At 35.8% G+C, this 21669-nt stretch overlaps 1 protein-coding gene and 1 pseudogene across 1 annotated transcript; one reads left to right on the top strand and one right to left on the bottom strand.

The window, feature by feature from the left end:
* Nucleotides 1–409: 409 nt before the first annotated feature.
* Nucleotides 410–6139, bottom strand: LOC123251234 (annotated as a pseudogene).
* Nucleotides 6140–18447: 12308 nt separating this feature from the next.
* Nucleotides 18448–19389, top strand: LOC123251088 (olfactory receptor 5B2-like). The gene has a single exon (XM_044680261.1). It carries the CDS (start codon nt 18451–18453, stop codon nt 19387–19389), a length of 939 nt encoding a protein of 312 aa, XP_044536196.1. The 5' UTR covers nt 18448–18450.
* The last annotated feature ends 2280 nt before the right edge of the window (nt 19390–21669 follow it).

Raw genomic sequence — 21669 nt, 5'->3', positions numbered from 1 at the left:
CACCATAGTCTTATCCCTGGAGACAATGCCAGGCCTTGGCAGGAAGACTTGGGACCTGAGGCAGAAGAGTTTGGAGCACAGAAATGGATATAGCAGAGAGACTGGCTGGCCACAGCAGACGCTGAAGAGATTCAAAAAATAGCCTCAGGGCTAAAACTGCTCTGTAGCTTGCTATACCAAAAGCTACCTGCCCTTCTCACTCAGACTTCTGGCTGAGAAGGAAAGATAAAACTAATACAGCACTGGCCACCAACACCCAAGAACTACCATCCACAAGTACCAAAAAAGGTAAGATACAACAGAGAAAGTCTCTAGCATTGCATAACTTCTATGGAGAAAAGGAGGAAAGTACAGAGGTGACAACAAAGAGTGACAAGCAAACACATCCAAAACTTTTAAAAAAATGGAAATTGGTCACAAGCTCTCAAGGAACTCAAATTGGAGGTCAGGAACCAAGTAAGAAAGATAGAATAAACTTGAGAAACAAAGTGGGAAATAGAAATGCAAATAATTAAAAAAGAAAATAAAAGTTTAGAAGATAGAATCTCTCACTTGGAAAAAGAAGCATTGAAATCACATGAAATAATAAGCAAATTGGAGACCAGAATTGACCTGCTGGAAGCCATGAAAAGTAGGTTAGACCAAACCCAAAAGGAAAATCAAAAGATCATAGCTGAAAACCAGCCTTTAAAGACTAGATTCGGGCAAGTAGAAGCTAATGATTTCACAAGACAGCAAGAATTAATGAAGCAAAATCAAAAGAATGAAAAATAGAAGGAAACATGAAGTATCTCATTGAAAAAACAACTGACTTGGAAAACATGTCCAGGAGAGACAATATGATAACCATTGGTCCAGTAGAAATGCACATTGGCTATGGGGGGTGGGGAGAAAGTTGGGGGGTGAAGGGAAAAGTAAGAACATGAATCATGTAACCATGATAACTTTTATAAAAAATAAAAATTATTTAAAAAAAAATAAAAAAATGAGAACCATTGGTCTGCCTGAAAACCTACAGGAAAAAAAGACTTGACAATATATTACAAGAAATTATCCAAGAAAACTGTCCTGATATTCTTGAACAAGAGGGCAAAATAGACATTGAAAGAGTCCATAGATGACCATCTACATTAAATTCTCAAAGCACAACCCCCAGAAATATAATTGCCAAATTCAAGAGCTTCCAATCCAAGGAGAAAATATTGCAAGTAACCAGAAAGAGGCAATTCAGATATCAAGGAATCCCAGTTAGGATTACATAGGATCTGGAAGCTTCCATGCTAAAGGACTGCAAGGCTTGGAATATGAAATTCAGAAAGGCAAGAGAATTGGGCCTACAACCAAGGTTCACCTACACATCAAAACTGACTATATATTTCTAGGGGAAAGTATGGGCATTTAACAAAATAGAAGATTTCCAAGTATTTGTAAAGAAAAGACCAGAACTAAAAGGAAAATTGCATGTCCAAATACAAAATTCAAGAGAAACATGAAAAGGTTAACAAGAAAGAGGGGAAAATTTTTTAAGAGATCCAGTAAGGTGAAACTGTTTATATTCCTGTATGGAAAAATGATATTTATAACTCTCAAAATCTGTTTTCACTATCATAGTAGATAGAAGAATTATTCATAGGATGGGGTACTAAGTGGTTTAAGATGATATGTAAAAAAAGAGAGGACAGTGGAAAAGAATATGGTTCCAAGAAAAATTTGAAGGAAGAAGTATAGGATAAATTATTCCACATAAAGAGGTGCATGGGAGGGGGAGAGGAAGAATACTATTATAAGAAAGAGAAGAAGAGAGTTCTAATAGGTAATACTTAAGCCCTATTCTCAGTGAAATCAGTTCTGAGAGGGAAGAGCATCCAGATCCATTGGTGTATAGAATTCTATCTTACCCTATGGGGAAGATGAGAGGGAAAAATCAAGATGGGGAGTGTAATGGGGAGAATTTGGGGAAAGGTGTGTGGTAAAATGGGATTTTGAAGGGAGGTTGTCAGGGACTTGCTAGGTAAGTAATATGGGTTACAGGTAGGCTGGAATAGGGAGATTCAAGATATAATATGGGGCTGAAGTCAGGGAGTAGAGCACTAAAGTTAACAATGATTTTCAGGGAGAGGAGGAATTAATCCAAACAGGCAAAGAACAGCAGGGCTTATAGACTAGGACTTAGACTAAAGACAAACTGAGGGAAATAGACTAAATTGAAATTAACTACAGGCTTTAGTTAATTTCATAGGAAGGGACTTGTTTTGAAGTTACACCTTCCTTCAAGATGGATACTCCGGCTTCCCTTCAAGCCCTGAGTATGTTAGTTCTTTCCCTCTTCTTCCCTCTCTTACTAATTAACTGACAAAGTAACTAACAGGTCTGTTGAAACACAAAAGGGTTTATTATCTCTAAGGTTGATTTGTCAGGAAAGTGGATTAAGGAAGCCCTAACAGTTGTTTAAAGAAACCTCAGTTCGGGGAAGGGAGGCAGAGATGGGGTTTGAGCAAGGTCCTGCCTTAACTCAGCTCTCAAGGTGATTTTGAAATCTAAAGGGAATAAGATAGTGACTAACTAACTTCTCTAGATAAAATATTGCCAAATTATAGTTAAACCCCTCACAGACTTGAACTACTCTCTGATTTACTCTCCTTATTCACTCCACAGACATATAAGGTAAGGGAAGGAAGGTAGGAAATGAGATAGGGTATGGAAATACAAAGGATTTATCTAAACTAACAATTCTTAAATAAATATTTCAAAACTAGGCTAAATTTTCCATTCTTCAGATAGGCAAAGAAACAGCTCAGCTGGTCTGTCTCTCTCTCCACAAGATCCCCCAAACCAACTGAAATAGTAAAAGAAGAAAGGGCAGGACTAGGAAAAGAAATCAAAATGATGGGGAATACAGTTAGTAATCATAAATCTCCATGTGAATGGGATGAAATCACCCATAAAATGGAAAAAAAATTAGTAGAGAGTATTAGAAATCAAAATCCTACCATATGTTGTCTACAAAAAACACACATGAGGTAGGTAGACACACTCAGGGTATGGTAAGAGGCTGGAGCAAAATCTATTGGGCATCAACTGAGAAAAAGATAGGAATCATAATCATGATATCTGACAAACCCAAAGTAAAAATAGATCTGATTAAAAGAGATAGGGAAGGGGGCAGCTGGGTAGCTCAGTGGAGTGAGAGTCAGGCCTAGAGACAGGAGGTCCTAGGTTCAAACCCGGTCTCAGCCACTTCCCAGCTGTGTGACCCTGCGCAAGTCACTTGACCCCCATTGCCCACCCTTACCAATCTTCCACCTATGAGACAATACACCGAAGTACAAGGGTTAAAAAAAAAAGAGATAGGGAAGGTAATTACATTCTGATAAAAGGCAATATAGACAATGAGGAAATAGCAGTACTAAACATGTATGCACCAAATGGTATAGCATCCAAATTTTTAAAGGAGAGACTATTGAAGCTGAAGGAGGAAATAGATAGTAAAACTATATTAGTGGGAGACCTGAACCTTCCTCTATCAGATCTAGATAAATGAAACAAAAAAATAAATAAGAGATAAGAGATGTGAATGAAATTTTAGGAAAATTAGAGTTAATATATATGTGGAGAAAAATGAATAGGAACAAAAAAATACATCTTTTTTTCAGCAACACATGATACATTCACAAAGACTGACCATGTACTAGGCCTAAAAACATTGCAAACAAATGCAAAGTAGCAGAAATAATAAGAGTGCCCATGAACTGGGGAATGACTAAAAGAATCATGACACTTGAATGAAATGGAATATTGCTGTGCTTAAGAAATGCTCTATCAGTGACAGCTGGGTGGCTCAGTGGCTTGAGAACCAAGCCTAGAGATGGGAGGTCCTATGTTCAAATCTGGCCTCAGATACTTCCTAACTGTGGCAAGTTGCATAACTCTCATTTCCTAGCCCTTACCACTCTTTTGCCTTAGAACCAATACATAGTATTCCACTAAGGTGTAAGGCAAGGTTTTTTTTTAAATGCTCTATCTGATGAATACAGAATACAATGGTGAGAAGTGGTGAGGAAGTGGCTTTAGAATTGATATTAGGAAAAAGTTTCTAAGCCATTACTGTAGTACAAAACCAAAATGGATGCCTTCAAAAGGCAATGACTTACCCCTTCTTGTAGGTCTTTAAACAAAGGCTGACTTCCTTCCTGGGAATATTGAGTGGAGATTTCTTTAGCAAAATGACAAATTATAAGATCATTGAGGACTCTTCCAGCTCTCAAATTCTTTTACTCATTGATTCTAATTCTAATGAAGTGAATTTATTTATTAATGATAACTTACAAAAAAAACTTCAAGAAGAAATACCACCCTATGAATTTTTATATGAAGGTCAATCCAGAAAAATTAAGAACTTTTTTGCAATAATATAAAAGACTTAGACTTCATGATATAATGTACAAAATTCTGGCCTAGACTCAAATCAGTCAAATCAGTGAACAAAAGTATACCAAGTTTTTACTATGTGCCAAACACTCTGCAAGATCCTATTTGTGACTGCTTGTGTGAACACATATAATTAATTTGAACCTTAAGTTCTTCCACAAAACTCTTTAAGAGTATATATTGGAAAAAGGTTACCAATCTATAGCAGAACAGAGGGTTGCCAAACTGGGTGTTATATACATCACGTCTCTCCCCATTTGACAATTCCTACCAAATGAGAAAGAATGGGAAGAACAGTGGTTGATTTTCTACTGGTCACTTTAGCAAAACTTTGAAATCAGTATTACAGTGGTGATGGTACATCTCTCCAATTTTCCCAGCCATAATCTACCAAGATTCACATGACAAGTAAATTTGGCAGGTTCATAAGAATTGATCTGTATGACAAATCACAACTTCCTATGATATAGGAATTCTGTGAAAGCTACTATGAAAAAAATGAACAGATACTTCAACTTCAAAAGTCTCAAAAACTGAGAGATGAAGTGAAAAAACATCCAGAGTACCCAAATTTCTAGGAATTATCAATTATAAAATCTGAAACTGGAGGAAAATCAGGAGAGAAATTTTAAAATTCAAAAGGGAATCTACTTCACATGATCCATGAAAAATAAAGGTTGTGTAAACCCAAGAGAGTGTGTTACCAAAAGGTTGTATTTTAATAGAGAATAAAACAGAAGACAAATATTTGAACACTTTTCTACCTAATTGAAAGGAGATGGCTAATGAAGACTTTGTCTCCCCATGATTTTCTTAAATGCACTGCTAACTTCCTTATTCCTCAGACTATAGACCAGAAGATTCAACATGGGGATGACCATGGTGTAGAACACTGAAGCCACTTTGTCTGTGTCCATAGAATGGCTAGAGCTTGGTTGTAAGTACATGAAGATTACTGTTACATAAAATAGGGATACAGCTGTGAGATGGGAAGCACAAGTAGAGAATGCTTTCTTGCTGTCCTCAGCTGAACGCATCTTCAAAATGGCAGCGAAAATGAAAAAATAGGATTTCAAAATGAAAAAAAGCATTAAAGATGCATTGAAACTAACAGCAAAGAAAACAACCAATTCATGGATATATGTGGCAGAGCATGAAAGAACAAGGAGGGGTGGAATATCACAGAAAAATGATGGATCATGTTGGAATTACAAAAGTAGAGGCTAAAAGTGTTTCCTGTGTGAAGGGAGGAAAATATGGAACTACAGAAATAGCAACCAATGACAAGACGGGAACACACATTGGATGTCATGGTGGTAGTATAATGGAGGGGCTTACACACAGCTACCTGACGATCATAAGCCATAACGGCCAGGAGATAACTTTCAAGAGTGGCAAAGTACACAAAGAAAAACATTTGTGTAGCACATCCACTATAGGAAATGGTTTTGTCCCCTGGGATGAATCCAGCCATCACTTTAGGAGTAGTGGATGAAGAATAGCCCAGATCAGTCAGAGAGAGGTTACAGAGGAAAAAGTACATGGGTGTATGAAGGCGTGAATCACACAATATCAAGACTATCATGCCAAGGTTTCCCACCAGGGTGATTAGGTAGATAATAGTGAATATTATGAAGAGGGGGACCTGAAGCTCAGGGGCATCTGTTAATCCCACAAGGATGAACTCCTTCACCTCTGAGCCATTCTCCATAAATGTCTGTAGTGATTTTGGTGATTCCCCTGGGAAAGAGAAAAATAATCATCAGAACAAAACATGGCAATTATCATTCTTTTCTGAGAGTGATAGAATTATATTTTAAATAATATTATACAAAAAATTCCATAACATAAAAGTTTGTTTTTTATAAGATTATAGTAATGTAGTTTGAATTTTTCAGCACACATCATGTCATGCCCTATATTCATTAAGATCATTACTGAATAGTTCCTCAACATCCACAGTACCCATAACCTTCATTATGATTATGCATAAGCCACATATATTGTGGTCATTCCCTTGAAACTTTACTAAAAATTATGAATTTCTTCTTTCGAGCAGAACCTTCTACCTTTCAATGATGTATTCTACCTCACTCTTCTTTTATCTACATATACCAATTACCAACAAATACCAATTATGGTATTTCTAACATCTCTACAGTTTTTTTAAAGTTCCTTTTCCCTGCCACACTCTTTCCCCCTCATAGGATTGATTTGATTATATTGATTCAACCATATCAATAGTAGAATTCCTTGCCTACTGGTCCTTTTACCAGTCTGTCTAATGCAGCATTATGTCTGTCATTTATTTCTAATCGTCCCACAAATTGGACAAGATCCATAACTATGCTGAGTGGTATCTATAAAAAAATATGCTAAATTGTCATATGCACCACCCATGGACCAAAAGAATGCAGTTAGTTTTCCCCAATTAATTCTCTATCACACTTTACAACATCACGTTCTTTGTCTTGCGTCATCAGAGGAAGAACGCTTAACTCATGCATTCTCTTTCCATTTTCTATATTCCAAACCCCACTTCATTATTTCCTCTGCCCTTCTAGTTTGTCCCTTTTGTAGAGAAAGAGGTTGATGTTCTCACTGCTAGGATTGATCTCTATATGTGTGCTCTTCAACTGGCCTCATCCAACCTCTTACCTAAAACACCTACTAGGTAGGGTTTATATAAAACTTGGTTTTCAACAATGATTTATTAATATTGCCTTAATTTATCCTCACAACAAACCTGGGATGTAAGTTCTACACGTACCATTTAACAAAGGAGGAAAAAGGAGGCAGAGATGAGACTTATCAAAGGTCTCATAGTAAGCATCTGAGGCCCAAAGTACACTAAAGTCTCTCTAATTCCAAGAAGCATACTCCCAGGCACCTCCAAAAATCTACCCCCTCAGGCATTCCCCTATTCTATTTTCTTCAATTTAAACAATTTATCACTATCAATTATCTAAAATAATGCCCATAATCTGTAATTGTTTTTTAAATCATTATTTGTAAATTGCATCTTCCACACAATTACAATTGGATATTGCTAAAGCACAGATATTCTTTATCTCTCTGGTGCTCAGTGCTCTTCAGTGGAACCTTGCTTTTTTTCAGAAATAAAACAGAAATAAAATTTTCAGATATTAAATTCCAATGTTTTACATTTAAAATCCTTTACCAGGTCTCACCATTGTACCTTCCCAGACTCATTGCACATATTTCCCTTTCTCATGAGCCTGACATCCCAGGCAGACTGATCTATATCCATTTCTCCTTCCATGATCTCCCATCTCCCATGTACATATCATCCTATAAGTTGCTTTCCATCTCTCTAAAGTTCTATCTCTTCAATAGTTCCTCTTGGAATCCCTGGCCTAATGAAATGTTCAGCTCAAATGGCAACTCTTATACTCAGAATGTTTAATGTTCCTCTCACAGTTAGTCTTCCATTAAAAGATTATTTTTCCTTGCTAAATATTTTCCAGTAATTTTTCTACGTAAACATTATTTTCTGGAAGTTAGATATAAAACCAATGAAGGTGAAATATTTGTTGTGTGTGTGTGCGTGTGAGAGAGGAGATTCTCAGAGTTTACACAATGCCTGGAACAGTCAAAAATAAATAAATACTTGTTGAATTAATTGCATGAATAAAATTGAACACAGAAGATCAAGGATTTCTCCATAAAGTCTTATAGATTTGGTCATTTAAAACTGGGAGGAAACCTTTTAGGTCAAATACTCCATCCCTTCATGTATTAGTGATTTGCCCAAAGTCTACATAACTGAGCCAGGATTTGAACGATCATACTCTGATTGCCAAAGTTTATCTCTTTAGGGAAGCCTGGTTTGGAGTGAAGAATAGAGTTAACAGAAATGGATACTAGATACATCATTACCACTAACTTACTCTGGAACATTAGGCAGATCACCTCCCCAACATTTGTCTCCATTACAACACTTGCAGGAGGAGGGAGTAAGACTGGATGGCCTTTTTTGCATCCCAAATGTGCAGTGTAATCTATGAAATTAAAACACTAAGACATTTGCTACTAAGATGAACATATGATTTCTAATAACGGGAAGAGATGTTTAATGTTCAGAGCTCACAGTTTCTTGCAAAGAGCTTGGAAATCCATGGGAGAACAAATGATCAGTATTTAAAATAGTGGCAATTGATGGTGTTACAAGACTGTTTAATTTAGGATGTAAAGGCTAAAATTTGAATTCCAGTTATGCTATTTACTACATGTCTTACCTCAGCCAAGGCCCATTAGCATCTTAGAGCCTCAGTTTCATCAATTATAAAACTGGATATTCCCTAAAGACTTTTCCCATTCAGTCCAAAGATCTATAAGGGATCTAAATGGTATGGAAGATAGAGTGAAGGATGTGGAACCAGGAAGAATTGACTTTGAATTCTATCTGAGACATTTGTTCTCTGTATGAATCTGGACACTGTAAAGGTCAAAAAGGGGTTTTATGGGTTCAATATATTAAAGTCGATTGCCAGAGGATTGAACTATTATCAATCCTCAATTAATAATCTCATATCAAAGTTGACTTTTATGGAAGTTTATTTACATGAGAGAAGAGAGAGAGGAAGAAAATAAGAAATTATCTCACTAATTAATCCAGGTAGATCTTAACCCTCAGCCTAGGGTTAAAGGGCCTGAGGCCTGGAGGTGAATGGAGCAAACTTCATTCACAGAGTCTATAAAAGGAAGTTTCTTAATAGAACTTCAGGAAGATTCAGTCTTTAAACTCACCACATGGAACAGTCTCAGTCACAAAACCAGCAAATCTCCCTCAGGTCCTCTTCACCAAACCAGAAGCAGCCTCACTCACTCAACTCCCTCTTTTAAAGGAGTCATACATGCATCACTTCCAGTGCCTTCCCCTAGCCTGCGTGTCCAATCTGCGTAGGGGGCAGTTGGTTGATTCTGATTCGTTACTCACTCTAGCACACGTGGGTTAGGACCTCCCCGAATTGAAAGGTGCTCCCACCTTTGGTGATTAAATATAAAAATGGGCAGTGTAGATTTAATCTAATTATCACAACACTTCACCTAATATCTCCCAGCCTGAATTTCTTCATCTCTAAAATATCATCTGCAATCACAAGGCTATCATGAGTATGAACTGAATTTTTACAAATGAACAGTATTTTAAGAACCCTGAAGTGCTAAATAAATGCTAACTAGCATTCTTCTCTATTTGAATATAATAACATGAAACATTATGAAAATGGCAGTTCCAAATCTCTGACTTTGAACCCTCAATATCCCCATATCTTGAAGGCAAGGATATTATTTTTCTTTCACATAACACACACATTATAGAACTGAATAAACCTGTCATTAGTATTCTAATATCTGATACCTACCTGGGTCCTTTCAAATGGTAACAAAAGTCCACGGGGAAGGACTACGTTCCTTCACCTAAGTTTAAGTCTTCAATTGGAAACTTAAGTCAAAAACAAGAAGATATAAAGAAAGTCTTGTTGGTGTCTGGTGCTAAAAATTGAGAAGTTTCCAGGTCATGGTCTGCTTTCCTCAGTTCTAGGATCTTATTGAGTTAGATCACCAGATGAACTAAGGCAAATGAAATCTGTTTCTGATCTAATTAATACATGAATGATGACAACCAAATATCAATTTTTCCAATGGACTTTAGTTCAAATTAAGACAGAAAGGATTTTCTGTACCTTTTAGTCACAAACTTGTAGTAGATTTTTATAAAAAAGAGAATGTTGGTGCTCTTAAGGGACAAAAGTTACTCTGAGGACATCCACAGTTACTTTGCATGCACCTCTTAAAAGCACATAATAGCACACACAGGTCTGTAGGGACGCATCATGATAATTGCTAAGGGAAATCAAGGGTTTATTCAGATGTTTTTGCCAGTGTAGCTCCATGGTACACAGAGAATATGGCTGCTCTCAGAAGAGACAAGAAAGTAGGGCCATGAGCTCACTAGGTATAGACCGGATGGAGCAACCTCATAGACAACAGGAAAATAGGTAGAGAATATGACAAGTCCCTTTGGCCCCAGGCATAGCGCCTTTTAATAATGCAGCTTTGATTTATTTGCTTCTTTGTACAAAAATGTCTGATGAGACATGGCAAAAGTATGCAGAATTTTGGTAGAATAATGACAGTGATGCAAGAAAGAGGAAATAAAAGAGAACCAGTGAATCATTCTAAAAACTCATAGAAAAGAGTAGAAGGCATTTCTAAAGGGGACACAGACAAGCAGCACAATTTTAGTATTGTTTAAATGTAATAAAGATTTTTATAGAATTGGAATAATTATAACAAAGTTCATTTGGATGAACAAGAGATTAAGAATATCAAGGGAACTCATGAAAAAATGTGAGGGATGGAGGCCTACCAGTACCAGATCTTAAACTGTACTCTAAAGCAGTGGCCATCAAAACAATATGGCACTTGCTAAGAGAGAGAAGGATGGATCAATGGAATAGATTTGCAGTAAAAGATCTCAGCAACATAATATTTAATAAACCCCAAAGATCCCAGCTTTTGAGATAAGAATCCACTATTTGACAAAAACTACAGGGAAAATTGGAAAACAGTATGGGAGAGATTAGGTTTATATCAACATCTCACACCCTATAGCAAGATAAATTCAGAATGGGTAAATGACTTAAAATATAAAGAGGTAAATTAGAATTAAATTAGAAGTGAACATAAAATAGTGTACCTCTCACACCTATGGGAAAGGAATGAATTTAAGGCCAAGCAAAAGATAGAGAACATTACAAGATGAAAAATGAATAATTTTGATAATATTAAATTAAAAAGATTTTGTGGAAACAAAACCAATGCAACCAAAATTACAAGAGATGCAACAAAATGAGAAAAAATTTAAAACAAAATTCTCTGACAAAGGTCTAATTTCACAAATATTAAGGAACTAAATCAAATTTATAAGAAATCAAGCCATTTCCCAATTTGCAAATGGTCAAGGGATATGAATAAGCAGCTTTCAGATGAAGAAAACAAAATTATCAATAATAACATGAAAATGTGTTCTAAATCCCTTCTGATTGAAAATTAAACATGTAATCATGGGAAATATTTTAAAATTAAAAATAAATACATGCAATAAACACTTTAAAATTCTACATAATGAAAATGAACAATTTCATTTATTATTTCTTTCTAGTATTTGTGTATTAAATTCACTGAGAGCTATCTCTAAAGCTACACCTAAAGAGCAAATAGAGTTCACCACATGGAAAAGGAGATGATTACCTGCAGAGGCATTCAAGAATATCTAGCAACCTGTACCTGGCCTTTGAACAAGCCTTATTTCAGTATTTCAGTATTTCAGTACGCTGAGGCTCAGAGAAGTGACAGAATTTTCCCATGATCACACATCTATTGTCATGAATATAATTCTGAGGTCAGGTTGAGCATTCATTCTTTTGTTTCATAATTTCTCTTTAGTAAACATTGGGGCAGTGTGAATGAAGTAGCAGAGATTGTGATAAGGGAGGAAAGCTATTAGGGGAAGTCATCACTTAGTGTCATTGGGCACAACTACATTTTAAAGATGCTTTATATCCTTTGAGGAACTCATCTGTGTACCCTTCCCCAGCTCCCATAATATCAAAACTGACACCTATCTGGGATTGCTCAAGAATACATTATAGAAATGACTACTGGCACACTCCACCTTTGCATGCCTCAGAGTTGTTAGCAGTGAGTTTTTGAGATCTAGAATCCTAAACATTGATTATTATGCTTTTTGACCTCAAGATTTCTTTACTCTTAAAATTATTGAAGACTCCAAAAGATTTTTGTTTATGTGGATTATATATTAATATTTACTGTTGAGCAAATAGAAATTTGATTTAGGTGCACTGTATTTACCAGCATCCTTTATATCTTATGTCCTCACCTTATATTGTTTCTTTTGGAGAGATTAATAAGGCTGAGACCCACTCTGTGAGGTTCTTGATTGGGATTTTGCCTTTAGTAAAATGCTGCAGATGTGGGGTCTCTAACTCTGTGCTCTGCTCACTTGGCTGAAAGAATCCCTTTCTCTCTCACTTTATTATTAGTAAATCCTATATAATAAGTACTTAGAGTATTTATTCATTTTTACTCTCATACTATATTAGATTCAATTATATATTAATTGTGGATCATATATTGGAATATATAGTTATATATAGGTGGAATATATATTATGTATATCAAATAATAGTAGATTAGATATTAATATTTACCATATTAGAACTTAAAATGTTTAGCATTATTATGAAAATAATTTTAAACTTTGCATACTCCTTAAAAGGTTCCCAAAGTCCTCAGGGATCATCAAACAAAACTTTTGGGGCCATTATTTGAGGTCCCTGTTGGGATGTAGTATTAGAAATAACCAAGGCTTTGTAGAAGAATAAGATGTTTCAGGTAATTATGAGAACAATGGTTCATTTCATTTCATGTATCTAATTAAAAGTTCCTTGTTTTTTTCTCTTTTATTTATTTTTTTAAAGTTCCTTGTTTTAATTGGAAACACCAAAGAAAGAAGGAAGAAGGAAGAAGGAACAACATAAAAAGATGCCAGGGAAACATCTTTCTCCAAAGTATGGCATTATTGGCCACATCTAACTAGGGTAATTTTTGATGTCTATAGCTGGAAGAATCTTAAGTGGGGTGAATTATCCCATAGAACCCCAAGAGAGGGACAGTTAAGAGCAATTAAGAATGTAGGTATATAAGCAGAACCACAAGCTGACTGACTTTCACTCTTTCCTGGGACTGGGTACTGGGTGGATGAGGATAGTGGGATAATTATTATCACTACTGCTTTCCGAGGCCTAGCATAACTCTGACCAAAAGATCTTGGTGGAATTTAACTTTTACCCATATTGATAACTAGTAGCAATTTCAACCTAAACTTCAATAGCTTCAGATCTCCAATCAAGATCATCTTTAAACCATCTTGCTTTAGTATTTAGTTTATATAGGGAATTAAATTAGCTTGTGAGGAAGTGAGGGAAACAAGATCTTGGTGTGGGGCTTCTGCCCCATTAGGGGAGAAGCTATCCTGTCAGCAACAAAGAGCTTTAGACAGATTTGGCCTTACCCTCTTTCCTATTATTACCTATCAGCCCTTTCCCTTCAAGATCATTAAATCCTTATTTTAACTAAGGCAGTTGGTGTGAGATCTTCTGAGATAAACTATATTGGCCTAATACATCCATTACCAAAGCCATCTTCTATCTTGCCAGCCTCAGGGACAGTTGAAATCCAAAGAGATAGGAATCAGCTTTGTAGACATCCTGAGCCAATTACTCATCCATGTTTAGGGGACAAACCTCAAACAGCTAAAGTCCTCAATTTCCTATGGAGCTATTTCCTTTTAATATCAAGTTCAGCCCCAGAAAGCTTGTCAGATAAACAGCCATACTGGTCCACAAACGTTTCAGTTAGATCAACTCCCAGAGTCCTAAACTGCTAAAGGGGGCGGGGGAGTTTGAGTTCTATCTACTTTCTTCCCTTCCCCTACCTGAGGCTTGAGTTTCCCAGCTGGGGATCTGGGCCTGCTGCTTCACTTTTATATGTCCTAGTCTACAGATTGACTTAGGCATGTTGGAAAGGAAATATTAATGATAGTAATCCAAAAATGGGATCAGTTGCTTCAGGAGGAAATTGTTTCCCCAAGAAGTTGAATTGTTGAGAAACATTGAAGAGGGAATTCATATTCAAGATTGGGCTGGGATGAATGGTCACTGGAGTCATTTATAATTTTATAATTTTTAATATGAACATATGCATTTAACTCTTAAAAAGAATTGAGAAAGCAAGTCAATTTGAGAGATCTAAACTGAAATGAATCATGGTTCTTCATTCTCTCTAGAATCCAGGTTGAAATGCTAGAGTAAAACAAACATCACCTCTTTTCTTCTTAAGAATCTGCTGTTGAAAGGGATAGAGGATTTCTCCGAGATTTGAGGGTATTATGGAAACTATTTTAAGGTGTATAATAAACAATGAAAAGGAACCTGTGCTACTCCCTCATTATTCACTTGACACATTCCCAACTTCTTTGGCTGATGATTACATAGACAGTATATGGACAGATATTTCTTTCCAAAGAGGTCAAGAAACATTATAGGAAGTCACAATACCTTTTTCTCCAAGGGACTTATCTCTTGACTGATTATCTAACCAAACTTGTGTCTACAACCTCTTTCTGCCTAGTGCAATCTTGATCATTATTTCTTGATTATTCTGGCAATGGCCATGTCTTCTATGCATTATGGAAATATCCTGACAACAAAAGCAGAAAACACCCAGGAATTCCCTCAGAAGTTAGGGATGTGCCCCTAAAGACTAGAGTCATAATTACATGTTGTACAGTCAGAAGACTGAGAGCTATGGGAGCCTCAGAGGAGTAATGTCCCTTATGTCTTTATGCCTTTATACCTGTACTTTCAGACCTCTAGATATGGAACTTTTATCCTGGCTCTATTTAGACTCAGTTCTTTGAAACAAATGTGTGGTCAAGTGGTTGTCCACTATTTCTATTATTTTTTTCTTAGAAGCCATTTTCCCATGCCTTAGTTCAGCTAGTGATTTCAATTTTGGAAAAATCTATGCAGTTGGCATGGTTTGATAATAATCAATGTACAGGAGAGTTCTGATCTTTCAGTACTGTGAAGAAGTGTTTCTCTTTCAGGATCTCTATTCTCAGGCCTTGGATTCTTATCAGAGATGGGAAAATGAAATTCTTCATATTGGAACCAGGTAGGTCTCTGACATTATAATGCTAGTGTCAGAACTTACATAGATTTCCAACACTAGTGCTCCATAAAAGCAAAACAAAAATAAGGTGTGTGTAAAGGATTCTTAATCACATGTTTTGAACCACAGGTACACAAGTTTCCCTTTGATCTAACCTAATAAATTTTAAGACTAAGAGCTAGGTGAGACTTTAAGGGTTATGTAATTAAAAAAAAAACTTATCTTCTGTTTTAGAATCAATACAAGTATTGGTTCCAAGATGGAAGAGTGGTAAGGATTAGATCAGTGATGGCAAACCTATCACATGCATGTCAGCACTGACACACATAGCCATTTTCCATGACATGCGGTTGCATGTGGCTGCATACAGAGAAGTATGGGGTCGTATGATAAGGATGAAACATATGCTGTAGTGTAGTGTAGATATTCTGTGCACTATTGATGACAATTATACTTAGATTTTAATTTACCTATTTTGGTAAATAAACATTTGCTTTTTAAACAATAAATATCATGAAATTGTGGTGTTTTTCTCTAAGTGACACACCACCCAAGTTATGCTCATTTTTTGGGCAAATTTTGGCGCACCAAACTCAAAAGGTTGCCCATCACTGGACTAGATAGCTGGAGTTAAATGACTTATCCAGGGTAGCACAACTAGTAAGTGTCCAAGACCACATTTGAACCCAGGACCTCCCATCTCCAATCCTGGCTTTCTATCCACTGAGCCACCCTGCTACCAAAAGTTATGTACTTGTATAGAATTACAGGTGAGAAAAATGAGACCATAGAGAACATGGAACTTGTCCAACATCACCCATATAATAAAGAACAGAACCAGATGTTGAACTCATGATCTCTCACCCCCAATTTGCTATGTGACCACTAATTCATATATCTCTTATTTGTACTTGTGTGTCATTCAAGATCAGTGATTAAGAACATTAATTTTTAATTTTTTCTTGATATTTTAACAGGTAGTATTTATCGTATTGCTAGAAATCTCATCAAACTAGTACGATGTAAGTAGTTTTAAATGCTTATACCATATAAATGCTAAATCTATAAAAGACAATTCTATTCCATAATTTTGCAAAAGGAACCAAGGCCAAGAGAGGAAATATGACTTGATTAAGGTCATAGAACAATTTCGTTGTAGAGATAGAACTGGGGCTGAGGTTTCCTAACTCTGAGATAACTAGTATTTTCACCATGCCACATATCCTCAAAAAATGTAGGATTTGAAATAAGCAAACCTCAGTTTAAATGTGGGGAAAATCGTGTCATCTCTCTGGACCTCAGTTGATTTACCTACAAAGTAAGGGGTTAGAAGAGATTTCTCTAGGGTCTCTTTTAGCTCAAAATCTATTAAGCTATAAACTCCTCTCTAGAAATTCTTGCTCTTAAATTCTTTGTAAGTACTTTCTACTTAATAGCATATATATGTTCAATTAAAACCAACTAATTCAAATGAATATGGTAAACATTTATTGAAAGTCTATAATATTCTAGGGACTTTAGTAGGTACAAAAATTGAAAACCAAAATAGACCTTAGCCTCAAGTGATTTATATTCTACTTGTTAATAATAATAATAATAATAATAATAATATTAGTAATGATGATGATGATTAACACTGATATAATGCTTTAAAGTTTCCAAAACCTTATAATGTGGAATCTTTTTCTGATATTCCCAAACTCTAGAAGCAAATGTAGAAAAAGAAGTACATATCAAACATAGACAAAACAGAAGCAAAGTAAGTTCTTGAGGAAGTAACACCCTAATCACTGGAATAAAATGAATGATTTTAAGTGTAGAAGGTGATATTTGAGCAGAATCATGAAGTTTGTTTTCACATGTTCCACAGTCTTTCCTAGGCCCTTCCCTTACATGCCATCATGGCATAGTTTCCTGAGCACTAGATTTTACAGCTTTATCATGCAGGGAAATCTAAGCAGCTAAGCAAATTTATGGAGTCTACCCAGAAACCAGATCCTGGTTATAGTATCTTCTACTTTTAAAAAGAGATTAGAGCATTATATAGTTATAGCCAGAAGAGAACTTTGATGTGTTCTAATCCAAGATCTTCCCTGAAAGATGAGGAAACAGAGAGTGTAGATAACTTGTTCTAAGTCATCCCAATAATAAGTGGAAGAGCAAGGATTCAAATTGATTTCCCATGATTCTAAGTCCAGCTCTCTTTCTACTTTACCACATATTTATCTGAGAAGTTTAATAGGAACATTAAGACTTCTTGTTTGCCTAGATTTCTTGGTCTTGAGATGTTACTCTGTGGAAGTCAGGTAGAAGAGTATAACCTTGGTGGCATAGACAAAGGGGATCTCATAGAGTAACAATGAGCAAATGTGATAAAAGATATTATTTGAGAAGTTATCAAAGCAGTGATGGTGCTTGAATTCATGGTACTAGAACTATCTGAGCAAATGAAGAAATAGAAGGATAGATATATCCTTATATCTATGTTAGATATAACATAGATATAGAAGAAATAGAAGGATAGATATATCCTTATATCTATATCTAGTTATGCCTATAACTGAGTCACAAGGAATGTTTATCACTAGAAGAAAGAGGCCTTTGCTAAGGAGACAAAAACCAGATTCAGTAAAATAGTAGAGCCAGCCATTGATTTAAATAAGGTTAAAGAAGGAATATATGATGAGCAAATGAAGATATTAACTATAAATAAGTATACACATAAGTATATGTATATGCATACATATATAAACACACAGAAACACATATGTATTTGTGTATATGTACCCTACACACAGATATATAAAAATACATATGTATGCTACATTTGTGAATATATATGTATAGCATTGTAGGTATTAACCATACACAGAAGTCCTTGGTTCACTCAGATTGACCTTGTATTGCTTTCTGGGGAGTCAGAGCTCTTTTCTGAATGGATATTTAAACAAACACACACAATTTTTAGACTTAGCTTGCCATACATTTCTACATACTCTAATAGGATGCTCCTGTTTTGTTGTTGACTAGCAGCAGAAGTCCACCAAAAAAGTTCAAAGATATACCAGTGGGTACCCCAAGAAAGGAGATGATGAATAAAGGATATTTGTATTGGGAGGAAGGCTGAATAGGTGATCCATATTCTTCATTAATTTTTGTTACTATATTTTGTCTTACAGAGGATAATCTTTTTTTTTCCCTCTTGTGACTGATGACTGAATCAACTTCCAAATTTCCTCTATGGAGAACAGCACAGAGGTGAATGAATTCGTCCTGGTGGGATTGACAGATGTCCCAGAGCTTCAAGTGCCCCTCTTCATTGCATTCACATTCATCTATTTTGTCACCCTGGTGGGAAACCTGGGGATGATAGCACTCATCTTCTTGGATCCCCAACTCCATACTCCTATGTATTTTTTCCTCAGTAATCTCTCTCTGGTAGACTGTATTTATTCATCAGCTGTTACTCCCAAAGTGATCACTGGGCTTCTCACAGGGAACAAGGCCATCTCCCATGATGGCTGTGCAGCTCAGATGTTCTTCTTTGTGGCATTTGCTAGTGTGGACTGTTTCCTTCTGGCTGTTATGGCCTATGATCGTCATGCAGCTATATGTAAACCTCTCCATTACACCACAATCATGAGAGCAAATGTATGCAAGCATCTGGTAGTTAGCTGTTATATCTGGGGCATCATTGAGTCCTCCATCCACACTGGCTTCACTTTCCACCTCTCTTTCTGTGGTTCAAATATAGTCCATCATTTTTTCTGTGATATTCCTCCAATTCTGGCTCTCTCCTGTTCTGATATTCATATCAATGAAGTGATGCTCTTCATCTTGGCTTCCTTCAATGTATTTTTTGCTCTCTTCATCATCTTGACCTCTTACATCTTCATCTTCATCACCATCCTGAGGATGCATTCGGCTGAGGGTCGACAGAAAGCCTTTTCCACCTGTGCGTCCCATTTGACAGCAGTGTCTATATTCTATGGAACTGTAATCTTTATGTACTTACAACCCAACTCTAGTCATTCCATGGATAATGACCAAATGGCCTCTGTGTTCTACACAATAATAGTCCCCATGCTGAACCCTCTGGTCTATAGTCTGAGGAACAAAGAGGTCAACAGAGCCTTTAGGAAAGCTATTGAGAGGGCAAAGCGTCCACTATGCATGTGATTTTAATTAGGGAGAATATGATATATGTAATAAGCTAATCTTAAATCTACTTAAAATACTCTATTTCCTTCTCCTATGATACTAAAAATATTTTTGAGACAACATTTGAGACTCATCATATGTTCCCTTAGAAAATATACTTATAAATGTTCTTTTTCTTCTCCTAATTTCTTTAGTTTTATAATACTAATCCACATAATCTAGCACATTGATGAATTTTCTATCTTTTTCATTAGCAACAGTTTCACATTTGTGAATCTTGTGATGTTCATCTGAGTGTAATTTCAAGGATACAGATACACTGAAGTCTGCTTCCTTTTCCAGTTTTATAGTCTTTTGTATGATGATGGTCCCAGTGTTGACAAACATATTTCTCAGTCTATATTCTGAATATATAATCTCTCTATTAGGAGATGAGTACCATGTTTCATCAAAAGCTTTCTAGAATTTTAGTTAGTCATTGTGTTTATAAGAATTCCTTGACTTTCAAAATTGCTTGTCTTCACATCATTGTCATTGTATGAATTGTTTTCCTTTTACTGCTCATTTCACTCTTCATCATTTCATACAAATCTTTACAAATTTCTCAGTGACCATGTCCTTTATAACTCTTCATAGCACATTAGTATTACCACACATTGCTATATTTGTTTAACTATTCCAATTGAGGTGCACTCTCTTATTTTCCAGTTCTTTGACATCACAAAAAGAAATGCTATAAATATTTTTGTACATTTGGGTTCTTTTGCACTTTCTTTGATGTCTTCCTATATCACTAAGTCAAAGGGCATGAACAGGTTAGTAGTTTTTTGGGGAGTATAGTTCCAAATTGCTTTTGAGAATAACTAGAGTAATTCATAATTCATGGTGCATTAGTTACTATTTGCTCACAGCCTCTTTGGCATTTGCCATTTTCATTTTTGTCAACCCAATTAATTTGAACAGTGATTATCTCAGAGGTGTTTTAATTTTAAAATTTGTAGTCATTATTTAGAGTATTTTTTATTCCAAATTTTACAAAAGAAAATGATACAAGCATTTCCATATACAAAGAAAAGGGAGAGAGTACACAAATTCAATCAAAAATCCCCTTCGTGTTTAGCTTACTTTTCTTCCTATCTACATAATAAATTCCGTCCACAAGTGTCCAACTCTCTTCCTGCCCTCCCTGAACCACAAAAGATATTGTCAGGGCTGCTAAGATGTACATATAAATCAAGTCTTTCGTTCACTTTCTAGAGGTAATATTCACAGTTTATTCTTCTAGCATTAATTCTATGGTTGTGTATTATGTTTTCCTTGTTCTACTAATTTCACTGTTCATTAATCTCATGCCATTTTCCCAAGATTTTAAAAAATTAATCTGTTCATTGTTTATGTTGTAGTACTATTCCATCATAATTGTATACAACACTTTGATCAACCATTCCACAATTGATGTGCCTCATCTCCTCAGTTTCCAATTCTTTGCCACAACAAATAGAGTTGCTATAAATATTTTTTGATATATGTGTTCTTTTCCTGATCTCCTTGGATAGATACAGTTTTAGAACTATCTGAGTAGAATACCAAATTGCTTTCCAGAAGGGTTGGATTGGTTCACAATTCCACCAACAGTGTATTAGTGCCCCATTTTTCCATATCCCCTCCAATATGTATCACTTTGCCCCTTTGTCATTTTAGCCAGTCTAATATATGTGAATTGATATCTCAGAATTGCTTAGTTTGAATTTCTCTAATCAGTGTTGATTTCTTCTTTCTTTTTAAAAACATTTTGTTTTATTTCTTTTCTGTTTTGAAAGCAAGAAAAAAAATCAGAAAAACTGGGAATGGCCCAGGATGCAGTGCATAACATTGGCATGTATGATATTTGTCTAAGTGCTATGTAATCCCCAACACCTGACTCATCCACCTTCATTGCCATGGGAATAAATTGTTCTCATCATCTCATCATCCTGGTTGGGCAGACCTCCCCTAATTTGCTGATGGGTTTGAGGCCTGTCAGTTACATTCAACCTGTTTAATCCCATCTGCCAAGATGATCTTACTGGGGTTTGGCTACTGCACTTGCTACAGCCTCTTGAGCCACAGATGAGAATTACGTGGAAAGTAGACACCAAAGGTGAATGTGCAGGCCTGAAAAGGACTAAGTAAGCCCTCATGTCACAGGTGTTAGTTTTCTTCGAACACCTTGCACACCCTTAAGTGGTACATGGTATAAAATGCTTGGCCTGGAATTAGGAAGCCTCATGTTCTTTAGTTCAAATATAGTCTCAGACA

Source organism: Gracilinanus agilis, chromosome 6 (assembly GCF_016433145.1).
Source record: "Gracilinanus agilis isolate LMUSP501 chromosome 6, AgileGrace, whole genome shotgun sequence".
Classification (NCBI taxonomy): Eukaryota; Metazoa; Chordata; class Mammalia; order Didelphimorphia; family Didelphidae; genus Gracilinanus; species Gracilinanus agilis.
Note: the sequence above shows the minus strand (reverse complement) of the source record. Positions and strands in the feature narration are given on the sequence as shown.

Excerpts from the sequence above, each read along its gene's own strand:
- LOC123251088 (XM_044680261.1), top strand. The coding sequence starts at position 18,451 with ATGGAGAACAGCACAGAGGTGAATGAATTCGTCCTGGTGGGATTGACA.